This window comes from Piliocolobus tephrosceles, chromosome 8 (assembly GCF_002776525.5).
Source record: "Piliocolobus tephrosceles isolate RC106 chromosome 8, ASM277652v3, whole genome shotgun sequence".
Classification (NCBI taxonomy): Eukaryota; Metazoa; Chordata; class Mammalia; order Primates; family Cercopithecidae; genus Piliocolobus; species Piliocolobus tephrosceles.
Genome location: NC_045441.1, coordinates 8,498,759 through 8,519,352, shown reverse-complemented (window position 1 = coordinate 8,519,352; position 20,594 = coordinate 8,498,759). Strand labels below are relative to the sequence as shown.

The 20,594-nt window shown below is 40.7% G+C and overlaps 2 protein-coding genes across 3 annotated transcripts in view; one reads left to right on the top strand and one right to left on the bottom strand.

The window, feature by feature from the left end:
• Positions 1–4,719: 4,719 nt before the first annotated feature.
• Positions 4,720–20,594, top strand: part of LOC111526378 (cytochrome P450 3A5) — a 26,989-nt gene continuing 11,114 nt past the window's right edge. The window contains exons 1-7 of the mRNA XM_023192077.2: positions 4,720–4,889; positions 8,495–8,588; positions 10,916–10,968; positions 12,813–12,912; positions 18,278–18,391; positions 18,654–18,742; positions 20,031–20,179. Coding sequence (XP_023047845.1) covers positions 4,819–4,889; positions 8,495–8,588; positions 10,916–10,968; positions 12,813–12,912; positions 18,278–18,391; positions 18,654–18,742; positions 20,031–20,179 — 670 coding nt within the window. The 5' untranslated portion in view covers positions 4,720–4,818. The remainder of the gene's footprint in view (positions 4,890–8,494; positions 8,589–10,915; positions 10,969–12,812; positions 12,913–18,277; positions 18,392–18,653; positions 18,743–20,030; positions 20,180–20,594) is intronic.
• The window catches only part of ZSCAN25 (zinc finger and SCAN domain containing 25), a 55,459-nt gene continuing 47,329 nt past the window's right edge, over positions 12,465–20,594 (bottom strand). For both annotated transcript variants that reach the window (XM_023192075.3, XM_023192076.2), the window contains exon 7: positions 12,465–16,267. In XM_023192075.3, coding sequence (XP_023047843.1) covers positions 16,249–16,267 — 19 coding nt within the window. In that variant the 3' untranslated portion in view covers positions 12,465–16,248. The remainder of the gene's footprint in view (positions 16,268–20,594) is intronic.

Below are 20,594 nucleotides of genomic sequence, written 5' to 3'. Positions count from 1 at the left end.
GTATTCTATAGTAAGTTTTATATTAAGCTAATCAATAAAAACCTCTTTACAAAAGTATTATTGTATGCTTTCCTGCACATTAAGGAGAAATCTATAGAACTGAATGACTGAGAACCAACAAGTAAATATTTTGATCATTGTAATCACTGTTGGTGTGGGGCCTTTGTCAGAATTACAGTTTGATTATTAACATAGGTGAGAGTTAATCCACTATGACTTTGCCCATTGTTTAGAAAGAATATTCATAGTTTAATTATGACATTTTTGACCAGGCACAGTGGCTCACGCCTATAATCCCAGCACTCTGGGAGGCCAAGCCAGATCACCTGAGGCCAGGAGTTTGACACCAGCCTGACCAACACGGTGAAGCCCCATTTCTACAAAAAATACAAAAATTAGCTATGTGTGGTGGCACATGCCTGTAATCTCAGCTACCGAGGATGCTGAGGCAGGCAACTGCTTGAACCTGGGAAGCAGAGGCTGCAGTGAGCCAAGTATCACCCCACTGAACTCCAGCCTGGGTGATAGAGTGAGACTGCATCTCAAAAAAAAAAAAAAAAAAAATTATACCTTTTTGTAGCACATATATTTTGTAACATATAACTGAAGCCATTATTATATTATTAGTTTTGATTTAATATTTTCAGCCCATCTCCCCTGATATTTCTGAGAGACAGGAAACATGTTTTCCTACACCTCTTGCATTCCATCCTCAACTCCCAACTGTCTTAATGCAAACAATACTTAATAAAAAAACAGTCGATTGGTCAATTGATTGGGCAACAAGGCTAAAAATATTCATTCCTGTTCTTTTCCTATTTCTTCCTTTATTTTTCCTTTCTGAATAATTTAGTCCTAGAGGCATTAGGTGGGTGGCAGCCAGATGGTGGCCACACATTAAGGTAGAGAAGAGAGTCATGGTGGCTCCAAGTCAGAGACCAGGTAGGATAAGGACCAAGTGGGTGTTCATGTGGAAACAACCTGCCTGGGTGTGGGAGTCCAGGAAAGCAGAGAAGGGGTCCATACAGAGGGGTGGCCTAAAAAAGCAGCCAGAGCCTAAATATGGCATGGAGAATCCACGTGAGGTGAGGAGGGCATCCATGAGTGGGAAGCGATGGGTGAGATTTGGCTACATAAAGGGAATTGATCAAATAAGTAAATATATTAAGGATGATGGAAGCCAGGCTTCTCACCTTTGCAGAAGGGAGTCATGGATTCAGAAAGGGAGAAAATCAGCATGAATCCTATGAAATTGGATTGGAATGGATATATTCGTGTATATTCATACCCTTCTAGATAGATAGATGGGTAGATAGGTGATAGATAACAGATCGATGACAGATAGTTATATAGATAGATGTAAATATATATATGTGTTTGTGTGTGTGTACAAAAAAAACCCCATATATTTCCTACTTCTCTTCACTGATAGGGCAAGGTAACAATGACATTTCAATACCAATGAGTACACTTAGTGCCCAGATCTTTGCTTATGAATACCATTTTCTACGGAAAGGAACCAAAGCTCTTTAGAGAAATGCCTGATTCCAGGGTCAGGGTTAGGAATGTTCAAGACAAGCCTAGGACACATTTTGTGCCAGGAAGCAAGAAAATGTTCAAATGATTTCCAAGTAATGTTTAGAAATGATATTTTAAAAAGTCTTCCAAATGATAATTCCAAATGATTTCCAAATGATATTTGCAAAAACCTAAAGACTCCACCAAAGAACTATTAGAACTGATAAACATATTCAGTAAAGTTGCAGGATATGAAATCCACATACAAAAATTAGTAGCATTTCTATATGCAAATAGTGAACAATCTGGCAAAAATAAAAAAGTAATCCCTTTTACAATACCACAAATAAAACTAAATACCTAGGAATTAACTTAAAGAAGAGAGAGATTTCTACAAAGAATACTGTAAAACACTGATGAAGGAAATTAAAGAAGACACAAAAACAGAAGGATATTCCATGTTTACATACTGTAAGAATCAATATTGTTAAAACTGTCCCCACCATCCAAAGCAATGTACAGATTCAATGCAATCCCTCAAAATACCAATGACATTCTTCAAATAAATAGAAGAAAAAATTCTAACATTTCTATAGAATCACAAAAGACCCAGAACAGCCAAAGCTATCTTCAGCAAAAAGAACAAAACTGGAGAAATCATATTACCTGACTTCAACTTATACTACAGAGGTATAGTAACCAAAACAGCATGGTTCTTGTATAAAAACAGACATATTGACCAATGAAATGGAATAGAGCACCCAGAAACAAATCCACACACCTACAGTGAATTAGTTTTCGACAATGTTGTCAAGAACATACACTGAGGAAAAGACGGTCTCTTCTGGTGCTGGGAAAGCTGAATATCAATATACAGAAGAATGAAACTAGACCCCTACACCTCACCAGACACAAAAATCAAATCAAAGTGGATCAAAGACTGAAATTTGGCCAAGTGCGATGGCTCATGCCTGTAATCCCAGCACTTTGAGAAGCTTAGGTGAGTGGATCACTTGAGGTCAGGATTTGAAGACCAGTCTGGCAAACAAGATGAAATCCCATCTCTACCAAAAAATATAAAAGTTAGCTGGGCATGGTAGTGCATGCCTGTAGTCCCAGCTACTCAGTAGGCTGAGGTGGGAGAGTCACTTGGACCCAGGAGGTGGAGGATGCAGTGAGCTGAGATCATGCCAATGCACCCCAGCCTAGGCAACAGAGTGAGACTCTGTCTCAAAAAAACAAAAAAAGAAAAAAAAAAAGAACTGAAATCCAAGACCTCAAACGATGAAACTGCTACAGGAAACATTGTGGAAATTCTTCAGGACATTAGACTGTACAAAAAATCCTGAAGTAATACCCCACAAGCACAGGAAACCAAGGCAAAAATGGACAAATGGAATCACATCAAGTTAAAAAGTTTCTGTGCTGCAAAGAAAGCAATCAACAAAGTGACGACTCAAACCGCAGAATGTGAGAAAATATTTTCAGACTAACGCTCCAACAACAGATGAACAACCAGAATATACACAGAACACAAACAACTCTTCAGAAAAAAATTAATAATCCTAATAATCAAAAAATGGGCAAAAGATTTAAATAGACATTTCTCAAAAGAAGACACACAAATGCCACATAGACATATGAAAAGGTGCCCAGCATCATTGATCATTAGAGAAATGCAAATCAAAACTACAATATTATCTCACCCCAGCTAAAATGGTTTTTATCCAAAAGACAGGCAATAACAAATGCCAGCGAGAATGTGGAGAAAAGGAAATTCTTGTACACTGTTGGTGTAAATTAGTACAACCACTATAGAGAACAGTTTGGAGGTTCCTCAAAACATTAAAATAGAGATATCGTAAGATCCAGAAATCCTTGTGCTGGGTATATAGCTGGAAGAAAGGAAATCCATATATTGAAGAGATATCTTCATTCCCATGTTCACAATAGCCACTATCCATAACTGCCAAGATTTGGAAGAAACCTACATGTGCATCAACAGATGAATGGATAAAGAGAGTACTCTACTCATACACAATGGAGTACAATTCAGCCATGAAAAAAGCATGAGATCCTGTTACTTGTAATAATGTGGATGGAACTGAAGGCCATTATGTTAAGTGAAATAAGCCAGGCACAGAAATACAGGCATTGCACGTTCTCACTTATTTGTGGGATATACAAATCAAAACAATTGCGCTAATGTCTGGGTCTTAGTCAATTTTGTACCCTAAGTACTGGGAGCACAGCCTTTAAAATGCGTGATGAATGTTTTAATACAGGAATGAATAGAGGAGAGGCACAGGGTAGTTGGGTGTTCTTCTGATGCACAGTATCTTCCTTGACACATTCAGTACAACTCTCAACAGGTAAGTCTCTTCATGTTATGTTACCTTATGAGAAATTAAGTGGCAGAACATGTCTTCTATTATTTTCCTTTCCAGACAAGACCAATTGCTGGCTGCATTTGAGTCCCAAGCAACAATTAGGCCGTCGCTGTCACCACAGAGTCAGAGGGGATGACATGCAGGGGCCAGCAATCTCAAACAAGTCAACTCCACCACACTTTCTGGTCACCCACTGTGTGTATAGAACCCTGCTAGTGACCAGGGTCATGACAGTAAATAATACCAGACTGTGCCCTTAAGGAGCTCACCTCTGCTAAGGTAAACATGCACAGAAACCCACAATGGTGGTAGAGAGGAAAGAGGACAATGGGACTGTGTAAGGGGGACAGTAGGCATCAAGAGGAGGAAATGGTGACATTTGTGTGAGGAGGTTCGTAAGCAAAGACTTTAACAGAAGGGGTCTGTCTATCTAGGCTTGGAAGAATGTATAGGAGTCATCTAGGGGGCACAGGTACACTCCAGGCAGAGGGCATTGCATGGGTAAAGATCTGCAGGTGTGGCCTGTGGGGATGGATTTCAAGTATTCTGGAATGAGGACAGCCATGGAAACAAGGGCAGGTGAGAGGAGAGTTAATAGATTTCATGTCAATGGCTCCACTTCAGTTTCTGGTAAGAAATCAGAATCCTTGGACTCCTTGATAACACTGATTAAATTGTTTATGATTCCTCATAGAATATGAACTCAAAGGAGGTCAGCAAAGGGGTGTGTGCAATTCTTTGCTACTGGCTACAGCTGCAGTCCCGCCTCCTTCTCCAGCACAGAAATATTTCGGCAGCTTGCCTGCAGACTGCTGTGCAGGGCAGGGAAACTCCAGGAACACAGCCAGCAAACAGCAGCACGCAGCTAAAAGGAAGACTCAGAGAAGACAGTTGAAGAAGGAAAGTGGCGATGGACCTCATCCCAAATTTGGCGGTGGAAACCTGGCTTCTCCTGGCTGTCAGCCTGGCGCTCCTCTATCTGTGAGTAACCGTCCAGGCGCCTCTCCTCTGTTTCCTTGGACTTGGGGTGCTAATTGGGCCCCTTTTCCCTTATCTGCTTAGAAGACCAAAAGAGATGTTCAAGGAGAAGTAGTACAATTGTTGGACGCTACAAACACAGAGAGGTTATTATTGTTCTTATGCAGATGGCTGAAGGAATAAATACGCATTTCTCCCATCCACCTTCTATTTTTGGTGACTAGGAGGGTTTAGGGACAGTATTTGGTAGTGGGAGTGATCTGATTAGGTTAGACTTGATCTACACTAATCTATGAAAACACAGCCGAGGCAGATTACAAACTACTGAACACAATGGGCAGTGTGATCCTCATCCCCTTCCCAGGCTCTGGGGATTCTGGGGGCAGGAGGGAGTGGCTTGCGTTTTTGTCTCTTTGTCTTTGTTTTCTGGGTTCTGTGTCTGCTGGAAGGGATGTGTAGACGTATTGTCCCCTGTGAACCCGGTGGTTCCTGCTCCCCTGCCTTCCACCCCACAATATCATTTACATGAGGCACCAGGGAACACCAATACTTCAGGGGAAGCTGTCCCTTGGCTCTTCCCTCTTTCCTGTGCCATGCCCCTGAAAATCCCCTTCCTCCTATGAGTCACTCCTCCACCCTGTCATACACAGAACTATTTATCTTGCAATGATTAATCTCTAGAGCAAAGGAGACTTGGAGGAAGTTCTGAAGATTTATTCTTTGTTTTAATCCTTTTCCTCTGGTATCTGGGAGGCTAGGATTAATATAGAGCTTTGTTTCTCACCTAATGGGAATCTGCTAGCAGCCTAAAAAGGCAGGAGCTATGAAAGGCAGGAGCCATGAAAGCCAATTTGGATTGTACACGTTTTCACCTTTATGTTACAGTACAGGAGGATGAACCCTCTCACTGGTGGGATTCCTAGCATCCTAGAGCAGGTGGAGAGAAGAGTTACTTTCCACTGTGGGTACCTGTCACGTTTGACTTCTACCTCCATTTGACTTTTACTAAGAGTAGGGAACCACAATGACATGAAAATAGAAAATATAAACCTCATTTTAATTCTTTCACAGAAAGCTTAGGAATTCAGTGAGTTGTGGGAACATGGTTTCCATTGTCTAACATTTTTAAATGAATTGATATGATTTAAATTCATTCCTATTTAAACCAGAATTTTTTGGAGATAGACGATTTCCAGCATATTCCTTCTGGATGATGAAAGAGGGCTGTGAGTTCAGTATTTGTGACAATAAATGTGTGTAAAATAATGTCACCTTTCCTAAATGTCAGGAATATTAGTCTAATGCATGAATGTATACCTCTAAGACAAGACTGCACAAATGTCTTTTTAAATATACCTGCCTGGCCATTTATTTTAATACCTCCTTTTCAAAAATACCTGCTTAGCAGGTTAGCTTAAACTCTCAGGGCAGGGGAGTAAGCAAGACTGTGAGCCAGTGACAATAGCAAAGGCATCCAGGTAGGATCAGTATGAAGTGAGAAAATATTCCTCAGCTCTCAGGGTAGAACTGCAAAGAGGTAGTCATGGGTCCTGGCCCCACAGTGGACGTCACTGAAAGGGCAAACAGGTTGGCATCTCATCTGCTTCAAGCCTGGACACAGGGGCACCATCTGTGTCACTCTGTGTGTGTTCTGCCATGTTGTGGGGCTGTCACTACAGATTTGGGCAGCCAGGCAGACAATACCTTAGCCTTAGACGATGCTGGTGCAGCCCAGGAGTCAGACACTGCAGTGTAGACCACGCCCTCCTTAGGCCAACACAATTACATGCACTAGATGACTGGCTTTTCTGTTAGCCTCTTCACTGGAACCAAAAGCAGCATTACACTACCAAACAGAGGGGAGCTGAAAAGAAACTAAAGAGTTCGCCCAGCCCAGCGTCTGCCTTGACATGGTATCATGTGAGTCTATATACTCACCAAGATCTTTCCTTGGGCGCCAATGCTGCTGACACATTAACTCAATAGCTTGTCCTCACCTGAGAGGTCAGGTAACATGTTTAAAGTTCAGGAGCAGAGATTAGTGTCATTGATTTGACATGGCTGTGACAACAAAGGAGGGAACTGAAGTGGGAATACCCAGGGCCACCCTGGTTTTGGCAGGTGGTGCAAGCACTTCCACTAACTGTTCTAGGGCAGGGAACCAAATGTATGACTGGGCCTGCCCATGCTGCCCCTGCTGAGTCCTCCAAATCCTGCCCTTCATGAAATTTCTTAGTTTTCTTTTATCACATTTTATAAGTCATTGGATGGTTACAAAATGTTTGGAACCTATACTGCCTTGAAGGCTAACCTCTAAAGAGGAGTAAGCAAGGTCTTAACACAACTCTCTGGGATGTTTTATCGTTACTTCTCTTATATGCCATACTACATCTTTTGCTATCAACAGGAAAGTACCCGGACTTTGGAAGGTCCCTCCCTGTCTTTTAGCTGAAGGTACCTATGAGGCATGTGGATTCTTTTATGCACATCATCTTTTTCCGCCACATTTTTGTAGTTTGCCTCTCTGGAGTCAACCTTGTGGGGCTAACAGCTTCACAGCTGAATCAGTGTCTGGCAACCTCTTCCTTCAGCCTCTCTTCTTCCTCCAGTTTTCCATCCCTCAGTCACACTAGAGGGGGAAGATCTGCAAGGATCCAGAACCATCAGTTGGAGGAGTTTGCATGACTCATGAAAGATGAGTTGCAGGCAGGCCTGCCATAGTGAACACCAGGCTTAATGAGTTTTTCCTCAGAGATACTTCATGTACAGAGGCAGTGAACTGACTGCTTTCGATTGACCACCTTGAAAAAGATGAGTGTGCATGGCACTGTGCTTCTCAGGTGAGTATTACCTGAGAAGTATTAGTTGTTGGTTCTCCTGCACACCATCGTTCAAGGACATATGGGTCAACCATCCTCCTCAATACTTCAAATCAGAGACTGAGGTGTAGCTGAAAGCTGCTCACATTTCTATAAGGCCAATGGATGCCATGAACACAGTTGTCAATCTGTAGAAATAAGGACTCCATGACTCCTCCAAGGCCTCTGTGTGAATGAAGGTTTAAGGGCTAGATCCTAAAATAGGGTCAGAGACGAGAGGGAAGAAAAAGCATAAAAGTTTCTGAGCAAATTGTCAGCACAGGCTCTCGGTGATCCCCTGTGATTGAGTGGATACAGTGATGCAAAATCCCATCATCAATGCAGAAGACAAAAAAAGTCTTACCCTTTCTACCTAGGATGAGAATCCCCAAATCAGGGAAGAGTCCACTTACTAAACAGATATAAGGGAATGAAGTGTTCTGGAAGAATTCCTGCCTGAACCTCTCAGGAGCATTTGAGGACATTTCTCAAGTATTTACTCCAGGACTGGGACTATGAAGACTTTAGCTGCTTTCAGCTAATCATTGAGATTTTTGGGGGTCTCAGAGTAGAGTCAGGAAAGGACCTGATGAGTGAATGCAATTACTGCCATTGGAGTTGCTGTTATTATTTATCATGTACATATTACCTCCCTCTCATAACCATTCCAGCTCCTGAGTTGGTAACTCAGCAGCCCTCCGATCTATAAAGTCGCAAACGCTGTGACCTGATGTCTGTTTCACTTCATAGATATGGGACCCGTTCACATGGACTTTTTAAGAGACAGGGAATTCCAGGGCCCACACCTCTGCCTTTTTTGGGAAATATTTTGTCCTATCGTCAGGTGAGTTGTTTGAACTTCCTCTTTTGCTTCTCATGGTTGCAAACATCAACTTAGTTCCATCAGTAAAAATGCTCCTCCTTGTGAGGGAGTTCTGAAGTTTCACATTTTCAGAAATGGTGGGACTGGGTGCAGTGGATCATGCCTGTAATCTGAGCCTTTGTGAGTCCAAGGTGGGCAACTTGCTTGAGCCCAGGAGTTTGAGACCAGCCTGGGCAACACAGTGAGACCTCCGTCTCTAGAAAGAAAAAATTACCTGTGCATGATATGGTAGCCCATGCCTGTAGTCTCAGCTACCCTGAATGCTGAGGTGGGAGGACTGCATGAACCCAGGAAGTCAAGGCTGTATTGAGCTGTGATCGCACCACTGCACTCCAGCTTGGTCAACAGAGCAAGACGAAGGAAGGAAGGAGGGAAGGAAGGAAGCAGGGAGGGAGAGAGGGAGGGAAGGAGGGAGAGAGGGAGGGAAGAATGGAGGGAGGGAGGGAAGGAAAAAAGAAAAAAAGGAAAGAAAAGAAAAGAAAAAAACAAAACAAAAGAAAAGATGTGTAGGCTCCACCCAGAGCATGGCCAGGTTTACCCAGGGCTTTCTTGCTAACTCTCAGGAGCTTCAGGTTTGCCTCAGTTGAATAGCCCAGATGTCAGGGAGATCAGCACTTGATGTTCAGGACTTGATGTGCAGACTTCGTGGCACCATAAAGAGGATTTTCTTTTTGCTCCTTGCAGGTTCCCAGGAAGGTATAGTCATACTTAGGTAGTATTAAGAGAAAAGCAGGAAGGGGGGCCCTGCTAGTTAGTGGCTCATTAGCTGTGTGTACCAGATTCAAACTTGGTTCTTTGCAGCAAGAGCTCATGAGCAGTCTTTTTTCCCCTTCCTCCTGGACAACTTTGAAACTTTAGTTTATTAGGCAACCTAAATATTCACCATTAGGTAATTTGCACCTATTTGAATTCTCTCAAGAACTGCTAAACTCTCTAGGCATATTTCCATGGCTCTATCCCAGCTGTTATAACATCTTTTGCAGATCTGAGAGAAAGAACAAGCGGGTTCTGCTTTACTTCTTTTCCTTCAAAGGCTGCACCCTATAGGCGAGTCTGAGCAGGGAGTGGATGTAACTGAGATGAGATGGTGGTTGTCTATCAACCTCAGATATTAAAGCAGAAAATGAATTTGGTGTTTTTTGTTGTTGTTGTTTTTTACACAAAGGTGCGAACACTTATGCAAAATCATTAGAAAGGAAATAGTTGACAAAATTATTAAATATTTAATTTTACTGAACAGAATGTCATACATGCCACATGGACTGTAAACTGTGGCCGAACCTTTGTGGCTACCCTGGTCTGATGCTTTGCCCAGGGTCTGGCTCCTGGAGGGAAAGTCACGAGCTCATGTCCAGAAGGCCAGCACCAGCCCAGATTTCCTATCCTGTGTACCTGAAGCTTGTTTCTCAGATTCTAACACTCACAACTGAGGCCTCTGTTGTCTGATTACTGTCTGAGAATTCTATACCATTTTACCCTTGATAAAAGCAGTAATTTCTTCTCCATCTTTCCCAGATCAACTCTTGTAGTAGATCGACATTTCTGGGACCTTCTTTTGCATAGTTAAAACATCATAGCTGAATCTTAGCAACAGGAAGGTTTGTTTTTACGTTTCAGAAGTGAAAGCTCAGAGCAGCACGCATTGTAATTGGGTGTGATCTGTAGAGGTGGCACTTCTCCATCTTTTCTGTGTTAAGCTAGAAAACCGGAAAGGAAGTCTACTTTCTCATTCACTCACTCACTCATTTTCTCACTCAACAACACGCCTTAGATTTATCTAAATCTGCAAGACTAAAAGAGGCCCCTGGTTTCTTTAACTTTCTAATTCTGCTAGAATTCTGGAGAGAGCACATGAGATAAATGAAAAGGATACTGATGGAGGAGATAAAAAAATTATGCATTCCCTGCAGACACTCACTTTTCCTCAGCCTCAGTTTCACCCCTGCCCTTGCAGGTGATCATTCAGGAGCTTAGGAGACTTTCGAGAGAATAAAAGAAAAAGCAAAAATACATCAGAAAGACAAGGAATTACTAGTCATAGATAAGGGTGAGTCCTTCGGTACTTGGAGAAAATTCAAGAGTGACTTTAAAGTCCCCACTTCAAATATATCCTCTGTTTTCTTGCCTTTGCCTTAAGACATCTCTGAATAAGCTTCCTCCAACTGCCAGTGAAAGATAGCAGGCCTGAGGCCTGATTTCATTGGATGCAACTGTTTTCAGCCCCAATTAGAGGTAGGGTACACTCTATTTAAAATAATGATCAAATTGTATTTTGTTTCTTCTCCCAGGGTATCTGGAAATTTGACACAGAATGTTATAAAAAGTATGGAAAAATGTGGAGGTGAGTATTCTGGAACCTCCACTGGATAGACCTACTGCCGTGATGAGGTTACCCACTGCAAAGAGGATAGTCTCTGCCCAGGGCTTCATGGTATGAAGCTCTTGCCAACGCAATTAAGAGACAGGTTCTCTGAAAGAAGAGGATAATTACTTGGGAGTAGAATATTGCAATGGGAATCTGCTTGCCATTATAAACGATGTGCAAATTCAGGGAGGTAAACAAGACAAAGATGCTCCAAGGAAAATGTGAGGAGAATCTCGTAACTGATTTGAGGTAATTACTGTTAGCTACAAAGATCAATAACAAGGGTGACGCCACACCAAGGTTGGACAGGCAGTTGCTGGGCAGGTGTCCTTGCAGAAATATTTTTGTGTAAAGTTGAAATGGACTTTGTGCAAAGTTGTGTTTTTTGTAGAGACTTTTATAATAGTTTGTTTCCAGGAATACAAGTATGAGAACCCTCTCTTCATAAACTTCTTGGGATTTATTTGTCAGGGCTAAAAAAACAATTAGGGACGTCACTTTGGTTCTGATAATGTTCACACTCGCTATTGCAAAACTTTTCGAGGCTTGTCCTACCAAGGATCCCATGTGTCACCAGGTGTCGAGGTCTTCAATCTGAACTAGGCTGGGAGCATTGTGGTAACCACTTTTCTCCAGGCTTTGGTGGCCCAGGGACTCCCAGCACCGCCTTCCGTCCAGTGTCTGCCTATCCCCCTCTTCTTTTTTTCTTCCTTAGGTGCCCTTTTATCACGTGTATTGTCTCTGATCCTTCTAATAGGTGCTCATAAATGCATGGCATCATCTCCTTCCCATATCGATTCACTTTCATTTAAAAGCCAAAACTCTTTCATTTAGACTTTGAATCTAACATGCCTTTGAAAGAAGGATTGAGAAATAGTAGAGAAACAGATTGGGAAACCATTTATGCTCCACTTTTTAAAACTTTCTCTGCAAGTATGGAACTTTTTGTTCCACTTGGTTGTTTAAATTTAAGCCAAGACTTTTTAATAGAAGGATATATAAGTATTTATTGGTTCATACCATTTTGCTTACTTTGAAGAAGAAATGCTGAATATTCTTAAACCATTGTGTTCCCTGGTGGGCTGATGGGCTGTGATTTTATAAGGTGGCCTCAGCCAACTGCAGCAGCTGTTCCCTGTCAGCGGGGCTAGAGTTTTGGTGAGAGAAGTGGGAGAGGTGCAGTGGTGTGTTCGTTCACTAGATGCAAGCGGGAGGCTTTGCCTCTTTGTACTTCTTCATCTTCTCTCATCAAGTCCTCAGAAACTGCAGTGCTCGCTACAGGGTGCTGTGGAGCCGGCACAGCCCATACAGGCAACACGACTGAGTAGAAAGAACACACAACTCTGGATGTCCATGGTCCCCACACCAACTGCCCCTTGCAACATTTACTCTTTTGAGCATCTGATGATTTACCTGCCTTCAATTTTTCACTGACCTAATATTATTGATAATGAAGTATTTTAAACATATAAAACATTATGGAGAGTGGCATAGGAAATACCCACGTATGCACCATCCAGCTTAACAAATGCTGTACTGTCATTTCTAGCCATGATGTCTTTAGAGAGCTCTTTGGTCTTGCAATGTCTCTTCTCTGTTTGGGCCACATTACCCTTCATCGTATGAAGACTTGGATGGCTCCTGTGTCAGACTCTTGCTGCGTGTCACACCCTAATGAACTAGAACTGAAGGTTGCTGTGTGTTGTACAACTAGGGGCATGGGTTACATGACATCAGGATCAAAGTCTGGCTTCCTGGGTGTGGCTCCAGCTGCAGAATCGGGCTAGTGAAGTTTAATCAGCTCTGTTGTCCCCACACAGAACGCAAGATGGTCAACTCCCTGTGCTGACCATCACAGATCCCGACATGATCAAAACAGTGCTAGTGAAAGAATGTTATTCTGTCTTCACAAATCGAAGGGTAAGCATCCATTTTTTGAAACTTAAATAATGATTGATCCATTGATTAAATTTTTATTTTGAAAAAACTTACATATTGAGAAAAAGTTACATAAAAAATGTACAGGAAGGTTCCATGTACTCTTCATCCTGTCCCCCACAATGGTAACATCTTGCAATCCTGCGTTAACTATAAATATAGTATATTCATATTAGGTTGGCACAAAAGTTAAAATGGCAAACTGAAATAACATTTGCACACACCTAATACTATAGTACAGGAAATTGACTTTGATATAGCTTACAGAGCTTATTCAGATTTCAGCAGTTTTACATGCCCTCATTTGTGTGTGTTTATGTGTGTGTGTAGTTCTAAGCAAATTTTTCACATTCGTAAATTTGTGCAACGACTGGCACCATCAAGAGGCAGACCCATTCTGTCACCATGTGGCTCCCTCCTGCTAGCCTACAGTCACAACATGGAGTTTGTCTTTTTCTCTGACAGGGTCTATATCAGAGCAAACTTTTATTTCTTTGAGGAGGCCAATGTATTAATATTTCCTTTTATGGATTGTTATTTTGGTGTCAAGTCTGAAAATCCTTTGCTTAGCCCTCCTTTCTACGTTGCTTTTTCTAAGAGTTATATAGTTTAACACTTTACAAAATGTAACTCTATTACCCATTTTGTGTTAATATTTGCATAAGTTATTAGATTTAGATCAAGGTTCACTTTTTGCAGACTATGACTGTCCAAATGTTCCAACACCATTTTGGAAAGGTAGGCATATTGTCAAAAATCAGCTGAGCATACTTTGTGCATCTATTTCTTATTCTTTACTGTCCCATTGATGACTGTGTTTACTCCTCCACCAATACCACACTGTGGTGACTCTAGTAGCGTACAGTAACTCTTAACTTCATATAGAGCGATTCTTTCTACTTCATTGATTTATATTTTCAAAATAGTTTTAGCTTTTCTTATCCCTTGCCTTTCCATAAAAATTCAGAATAAGCTTATAAGTGTCTACAAACAAACCAGCCATAATTTTGATAAGAACTGAATGAAAGCAGAGGTATTTAATCTTTTGGCTTCCCTGGGCCACAGTGGAAGAAGAATTGTCTTGGGCCACACATAAAATACACTAACACACACACACACACACACACACACACACACACACACACACACACACAAAAGGTCCGTGTATAGTTTTCATTATATCTACCACCACAGATAAGCAAAAATGTCCTCACATAATAATCCTAATTATTCACTGCCCCATTCAGAGGGTCTTTCAAAATCATTGAACAGTCCCCAAGTTTGCAATCACTGATATAGAAAATGTACATATCGTGCAGCACACCAACATGGCACAAGTATACATATGTAACAAACCTGCACGTTATGCACATGTACCCTAGAACTTAAAGTATAATAATAAAAAAAAAGAAAGAAAATGTACATATCTAACTAAAAAAAAAACTTCACTACTTTTTTTGATTTTTTTTTTTTTATAAAAGAAGAGAGGACAACATAAAACTAGTGGAGTATTTGACATTGTTTTTGAGAAACTAATGCATCAGTATCTGGCTTGATGGAAGTAGTTGCAATTCCCAGTGAGTTCTCAAGGTGCTCATCAGATATTTGGGTTCTAGTTTTACTCTTCGTGTTCTTCATCCTTGAAAATAGTAGGTCACAAATATAGATACTGCCAAAAAGCAATGACATGAATAGTGAAGCGAGGGATATTTGTCATTGGTAAGATAGTATCACAAAAGCCTAGTAAAAAGGGATGATCAAATTTTTCTTTAAGTTGAAAGTCAGATTGCAGCTCTTGGCATTCCATTTGAAAATTGGCAGGTAACATATTTATGTCAACTGAAAATGGAGTCGTAAATATACCAAAATACTGATTATTTTTTCAGAAATCTTGAAATACCTGTTTTCAAATTCCTGTATCAAATTGAAAAGCAAGGCTGCATATTTTTGGCTGTTCACAGGACCATGTTTAGCCAACACGTCGAAATGCATTCAATTGTTTGCCTTAATTTGAGCTTGCCATAATTTCAGTTTCATTTGGAATGCTGTTATGGTTTGAAACATTGTGTTGTTAAGTTGGTTTTCACCTTGAAGACACAGGTTTAACTCACTTAAATGGGCTGTCAAATCCACTAAAAATGCTAAGTCTGTAAGCCAGTTTTCATTGGCAAGTTCTGGCACAAATTTTGTGTTTGACACCATAAACGGCTTGATTTCACATCACAAAGCATAAAATCTTTACATTTCGCCTTGACTTAACTGTCTTACTTCTAAAAAGGGAATGACGTTGCTAGAGTCAGCATCCATACTTTTAAGGAATTCCTGGAACTAGTGATGATTCAATCCCTGGGCCCTTGTAAAATTTACAGCCTTCATGACAATTGGCATGACGTTATCCATTTTTAAAGCTTGTGCACATGGATTTTCTCGATGTATTATGCAATAATACTTCATCAAACGTGAGTTTTATGCGGCAATTGCATCATCTTCTATTAACTGTACAAGCCCCTCTCTTTTACCATCTGTAGCTTTTACCATCTCTTTTACCCTCTCTTTTACCATCGCCAGGGCACCATCTGTAGCTGTATCAGATATGTTTACAATGGAAAAAGAAAACCGCTTTAATGTATTTTTCATTGCTTTGTATAAATCTCTTGATTTAGCTGTGTCTATTAATGGCATGGTGACATTTCCATTTCTTCAGTGACATTATATTCATCATCAATACCTCCAATAAAAATAGCAAGTTGTGTCCCATCTGTAGTGTCAGCCAGTGCCTCCATCCATCACCAAAGCATACAATTTTAAATTAGCAGTTTTACTCTCCAAACGTCTTTCAATAGATTTCCCAATTTCTTCAATTCTCCTGGCTATAGTCTGGTGAGACAAACTGATTTTAGAAATATCAGTTTCTAAAGGCAAATAATATCTACCACATCTTCCATACATTGCTTAATAAACTCACCATCAGTAAATGGTTTTGACTTTTTTGCTATTAAATTTGCTAACACATAACTAGCTTTTACCTTACAATAGAGTTCGTTTGAGTTCTATTTTAAATATCTTTTTTGTTGAAAAGAGACTTTTTTTCAGTTCTGCCATTTTGTCCTTACAACACATACACACCAAATTTGTCAGCAGGTTTTTGCATATAATGCCTCTTCAAATTATAGTCTTTGAAAACTCGTACAAATTCCATAGAAATTAAGCAGAGTGCTTCGCTATTTGCCTCAACAAGAAAAATAGTCATTTGTCCACTTTTCATTGAACAATCTTCCTTCATCCATAATTTTTCTTTCTTAGGGTTCTGTTTTCTTTTTACATTGTGGAAGCCATTCTGGAATTAAAAGCATTATAATACATAAGCAACTATATTTACTTTTATTACGAAAATTAACAGAGAGGAAAATAGAAAGCAAGGTTTAATAATCAAATAACAATACTTACATGTCTTCTAAATAATATTGAACACCTATCATTTACAAAAGTAGGTTGAAATATTATTGATAATCGCTGTGTTTTACTTGCCAAATCACCACAAACACACCTAATATCTGATGGTGTCAATTCAACTGTCCATGATTGGTAGATAACACACTGGAAGTCGCAGACCACCTTAAAACTTAAGCCACACATGCATACAAATGGCGAGAGAGTCTGCTGTACAGCAGCGCTCTGCCTTGTCCAGAATACACACTTGAATTCTTTGTCACAATTCACTTCACGTAGCATTGTAATAGCGTCCTCTCGCTCTTTATTTTCTTAGTTAATTATAAAGGTTTTTCATTTCTTCTAGCTGAACTGTACGCAACTATAATGCAAATTATGGATACTAGTCCATTATTTGTGGATGTGACATACTCTGATTATACTTTTCCATTCCATTGTCGTCTACAAAGTTCACCCTTGAGAATCGCATAGTCAAATTACAAAATTACCAAAAGAAATCGCAAAAAAACTCAAAATGTTTTAAGAAAGTTTCCAAATTTGTATTGGGCTACATTCAAAGCCATCCTGGACTGCATGAGGCCTGCAGGCCACAAGTTGGACAAGCTTGAATTAAACTAATAGAACTTGGGTATAATCTCTATCTTTATGATGTTCAGTCTTTCATTCCATGAATATAGTATGCCTCTCCATTTCTTCAGCTTTTGTTTCTTTCCTCAACATTTTGTAGTTTTCAGCATGGAGATCCTATACATCTTTTGTTAGATTTACACCAGAAATATTTCATTTTTGTTGGAGTAACTGTAAATGATATTGTTCTTCTTCTATTTTCACATATTGATTGTTGTTACATAGAAATGTGAATGATTTTGTGTGTTGAGCTTGTATCCTATAGCCTTGCAGAACTTAATTCATTCTAGAAGTCTTTTTGTATCTTCCTTGACATTTTATACATACAATTCAATTATGTCACCTGAAAATAGAGACAATTCTATTATTTCCTTTCCAATCTGTATGCCTTTTATTTCTTTTTCTTGTCTAATGTATTAAGGCATCCAGTATGCTCTTCAGTAAGAATGTTGAGAGTGGGCATTTTTGAATTCTTCTTGATCTTGGAAAAGACATTCAGTCCTTCATCATTAAATGTGATTCAACTGATTTTTTTATAGATTGTCTTTATCAAGTGAAGGAACTGTCTCTCTCTTCCTAGTGTATTGAGATTTTATCATGACAGCTGGAAGTATACATTTTAAAACAAAACATAGTTGTGGAAGATAAGAGAAAGTTCCAAGCATGCTGGCTTGATAGTCCAGCCCCAAGTTGGGAAAAAGAATTATCCCTTTCTTTTTCCTTCTATTTATGGAATAAAAAATTAAGAGAAAAGAATTTTCATGGAATTGCATTATTCCTTCAAAACAGGCTTCTAGTCTTAAGTATTACCTACTTTTCTAAAAAATCACCACATCACGGCGTAACTTTTTCAAGTCGCCCATGCTGTAGGTGTATTAAAGACAGAGCTGGTTTGAGGCAACACAGAGTCCGCCCATCTCTCACCAATCCTTTTCTACTCTGCACACTCAGAGGAAGGGCTAGGTCTTGTTCCTGTCTATTCCACTGGAAGAAGTGTTCCCTACCATGTGGAGCATTTGCACTTAAAAGGAGACTGAGATAGAGAGGCAGGAGACCACACCAGACGGCTGGGTCTCCCCACTCCCACCCCTGCCCCACATACACTCAGAAGAGGCTAGACATCTAGGACCTCTACTGAGCATCTTGGATGTGGCCTGCCATAATATCATATACAGTCAATAAATATTTGTTAAATAAGTGATGCCTCTTCAACATATTTTGTGCAACCATGAAGTAATGTGAGACAACATGTTTCTGCTTTGAACTCTAGCCTTTAGGTCCAGTGGGACTTATGAAAAGTGCCATCTCTTTAGCTGAGGATGACGAATGGAAGAGAATACGGTCATTGCTGTCTCCAACCTTCACCAGCGGAAAACTCAAGGAGGTATGAAAACAAGATGCATTTTAATTAGAAGTGTAAAGAATGAATCTGGGGACAGGTAGAAAGTAAGATCACAGTCTGTTTCCAAGGGGTAGTCCACTGAGTTCGAGCTTCCTAAAAATGGTCTTTTATCTTTATGTACAGAAAACACATCACAAAATTCATTATAAAATGTCACTTACAGCTCCATGCTGGAGAAAGCCATGTCCTTCTGGGACTTGAGTCTGCACATTTAACTACAGGTAGTGATCTGTTTTGTGCTTAGATGTTCCCCATCATTGCCCAGTATGGAGATGTGTTGGTGAGAAACTTGAGGCGGGAAGCAGAGAAAGGCAAGCCTGTCACCTTGAAAGAGTAAGTAGGAGCACAACCATGGGGTTCTGAGCTGTCATGAGCCCTTCCAGCTGCCTGCCATGGAGTCAACAGTCCCACTGTTGGGTTACTGCAGTGACCAGACAAAAGCAGGGCAGTGCTGCAACTCCAGAGAGTCACCTAAGAGGGAGTGGCTCCCGTGTGAAGGCAAGTCAGCAGGGGAAAAGGGCCTTCTCTCCTGTGCACAGGAGCCAGGATTTACTTATCTGTTAACTTGTCACCATAAATATTCTGGGAGATTAAATACATACTTTAGAAATAAAAAAACATGATCGTATCAAAGTTTTGAGTGTAGTGGATACGGAACTGTGGTTAGGCAAGCATTTGGTACTTGTTGCCTTGCATTGGGTAAGATGGGAAAGTTACAATGGGGAACTTGGAACAATTTCAATCCCTTCATGGTTTTTCTGAGAATATCAGCAAACTATGAACTATCAAACCTTCCCACTACTTCCTTTTCCTCCAATCTCAAAAAAGAAAGGGTGCTAGAAATGCTATATGTAGGGCAAGCCTATTATTTGCTGTCTACACCTGTATGTGTTTCAATTATGCAGGAACGACAAGTGTAATCGGAGCCTGTCCTGGTCAGACTTGGGACATGTGGTCACTCAGCTATAGGATTCTCCAAATCAATGTTGGAGAGATCTATTTTTTTTTAACCAGAACATTCTTGATTGTCACATCTTACAGAAATGACTCTGCCCTCAGGGCAACTTCAGGTCAGAGGAGCTGGGGATAGTGGGGTTTTCCAGAGCTTTAGCAGGGATTGTATAGAATAAAGGATGATATTTCTAGGAACTCAGAACAGGGTGTTGCTGTTTCGTAAAGTGCTAAAGAGGAATCCGTTCTGGGCATAGAGTCTGTAGTCTGACAACGCCGGCTTTCTTGAATCCACGAGGAAGAGTTAATTATTCCACTCTTGCTCTGCTGAAGCACGGTGCTTACACATCTTGTATCATCCACACTCAATACATGCTATTGTAATTGTCTGATAATGGGTCTCTGTCTTCCTACGACTGAGCTCCTTGACCTCAGAGGTGAGTCTAACTCAGCTTGGTGTCTCCATTGCCCCCAGCATAGGGCCAGCTGCATCACTGGCACCGGATAACCACCCTCTGAGGGAGTTGATGGGAGATGACTCAGCAGATAGTTCTGAAAGTCTGTGGCTCTTTATCTGTCTTGACTGGACATGTGGGTTTCTTGCTGCATGTATAGTGGAAGGACGGTTAAGAGGTGCTGATTTTAATTTTCCGTATCTTTCGCCACTCAGCATCTTTGGGGCCTACAGCATGGATGTGATCACTGGCACATCATTTGGAGTGAACATCGACTCTCTCAACAATCCAAAAGACCCTTTTGTGGAAAGCATTAAGAAGTTCCTAAAATTTGATTTCTTAGATCCATTATTTCTCTCAATAGGTATGTAGACTATTATTTCTTTCTCTCTCCCTTTCAAAATCACTGCTTTCTTGACATAGAATTCACATATCATATAATTCATCCACTTAAAATGTACAATTCCATTGTTTACAAGATAATCAAAAATATAGGCCGGGCGCGGTGGCTCAAGCCTGTAATCCCAGCACTTTGGGAGGCCGAGACGGGCGGATCACGAGGTCAGGAGATCGAGACCATCCTGGCTAACACGGTGAAACCCTGTCTCTACTAAAATACAAAAAAAATTAGCCGGGCGTGTTGGCGGGCGCCTGTAGTCCCAGGTACTCGGGAGGCTGAGGCAGGAGAATGGCGTGAACCCGGGAGGCAGAGCTTGCAGTGAGCTGAGATCAGGCCACTGCACTCCAGCCTGGGCGACAGAGCGAGACTCCGTCTCAAA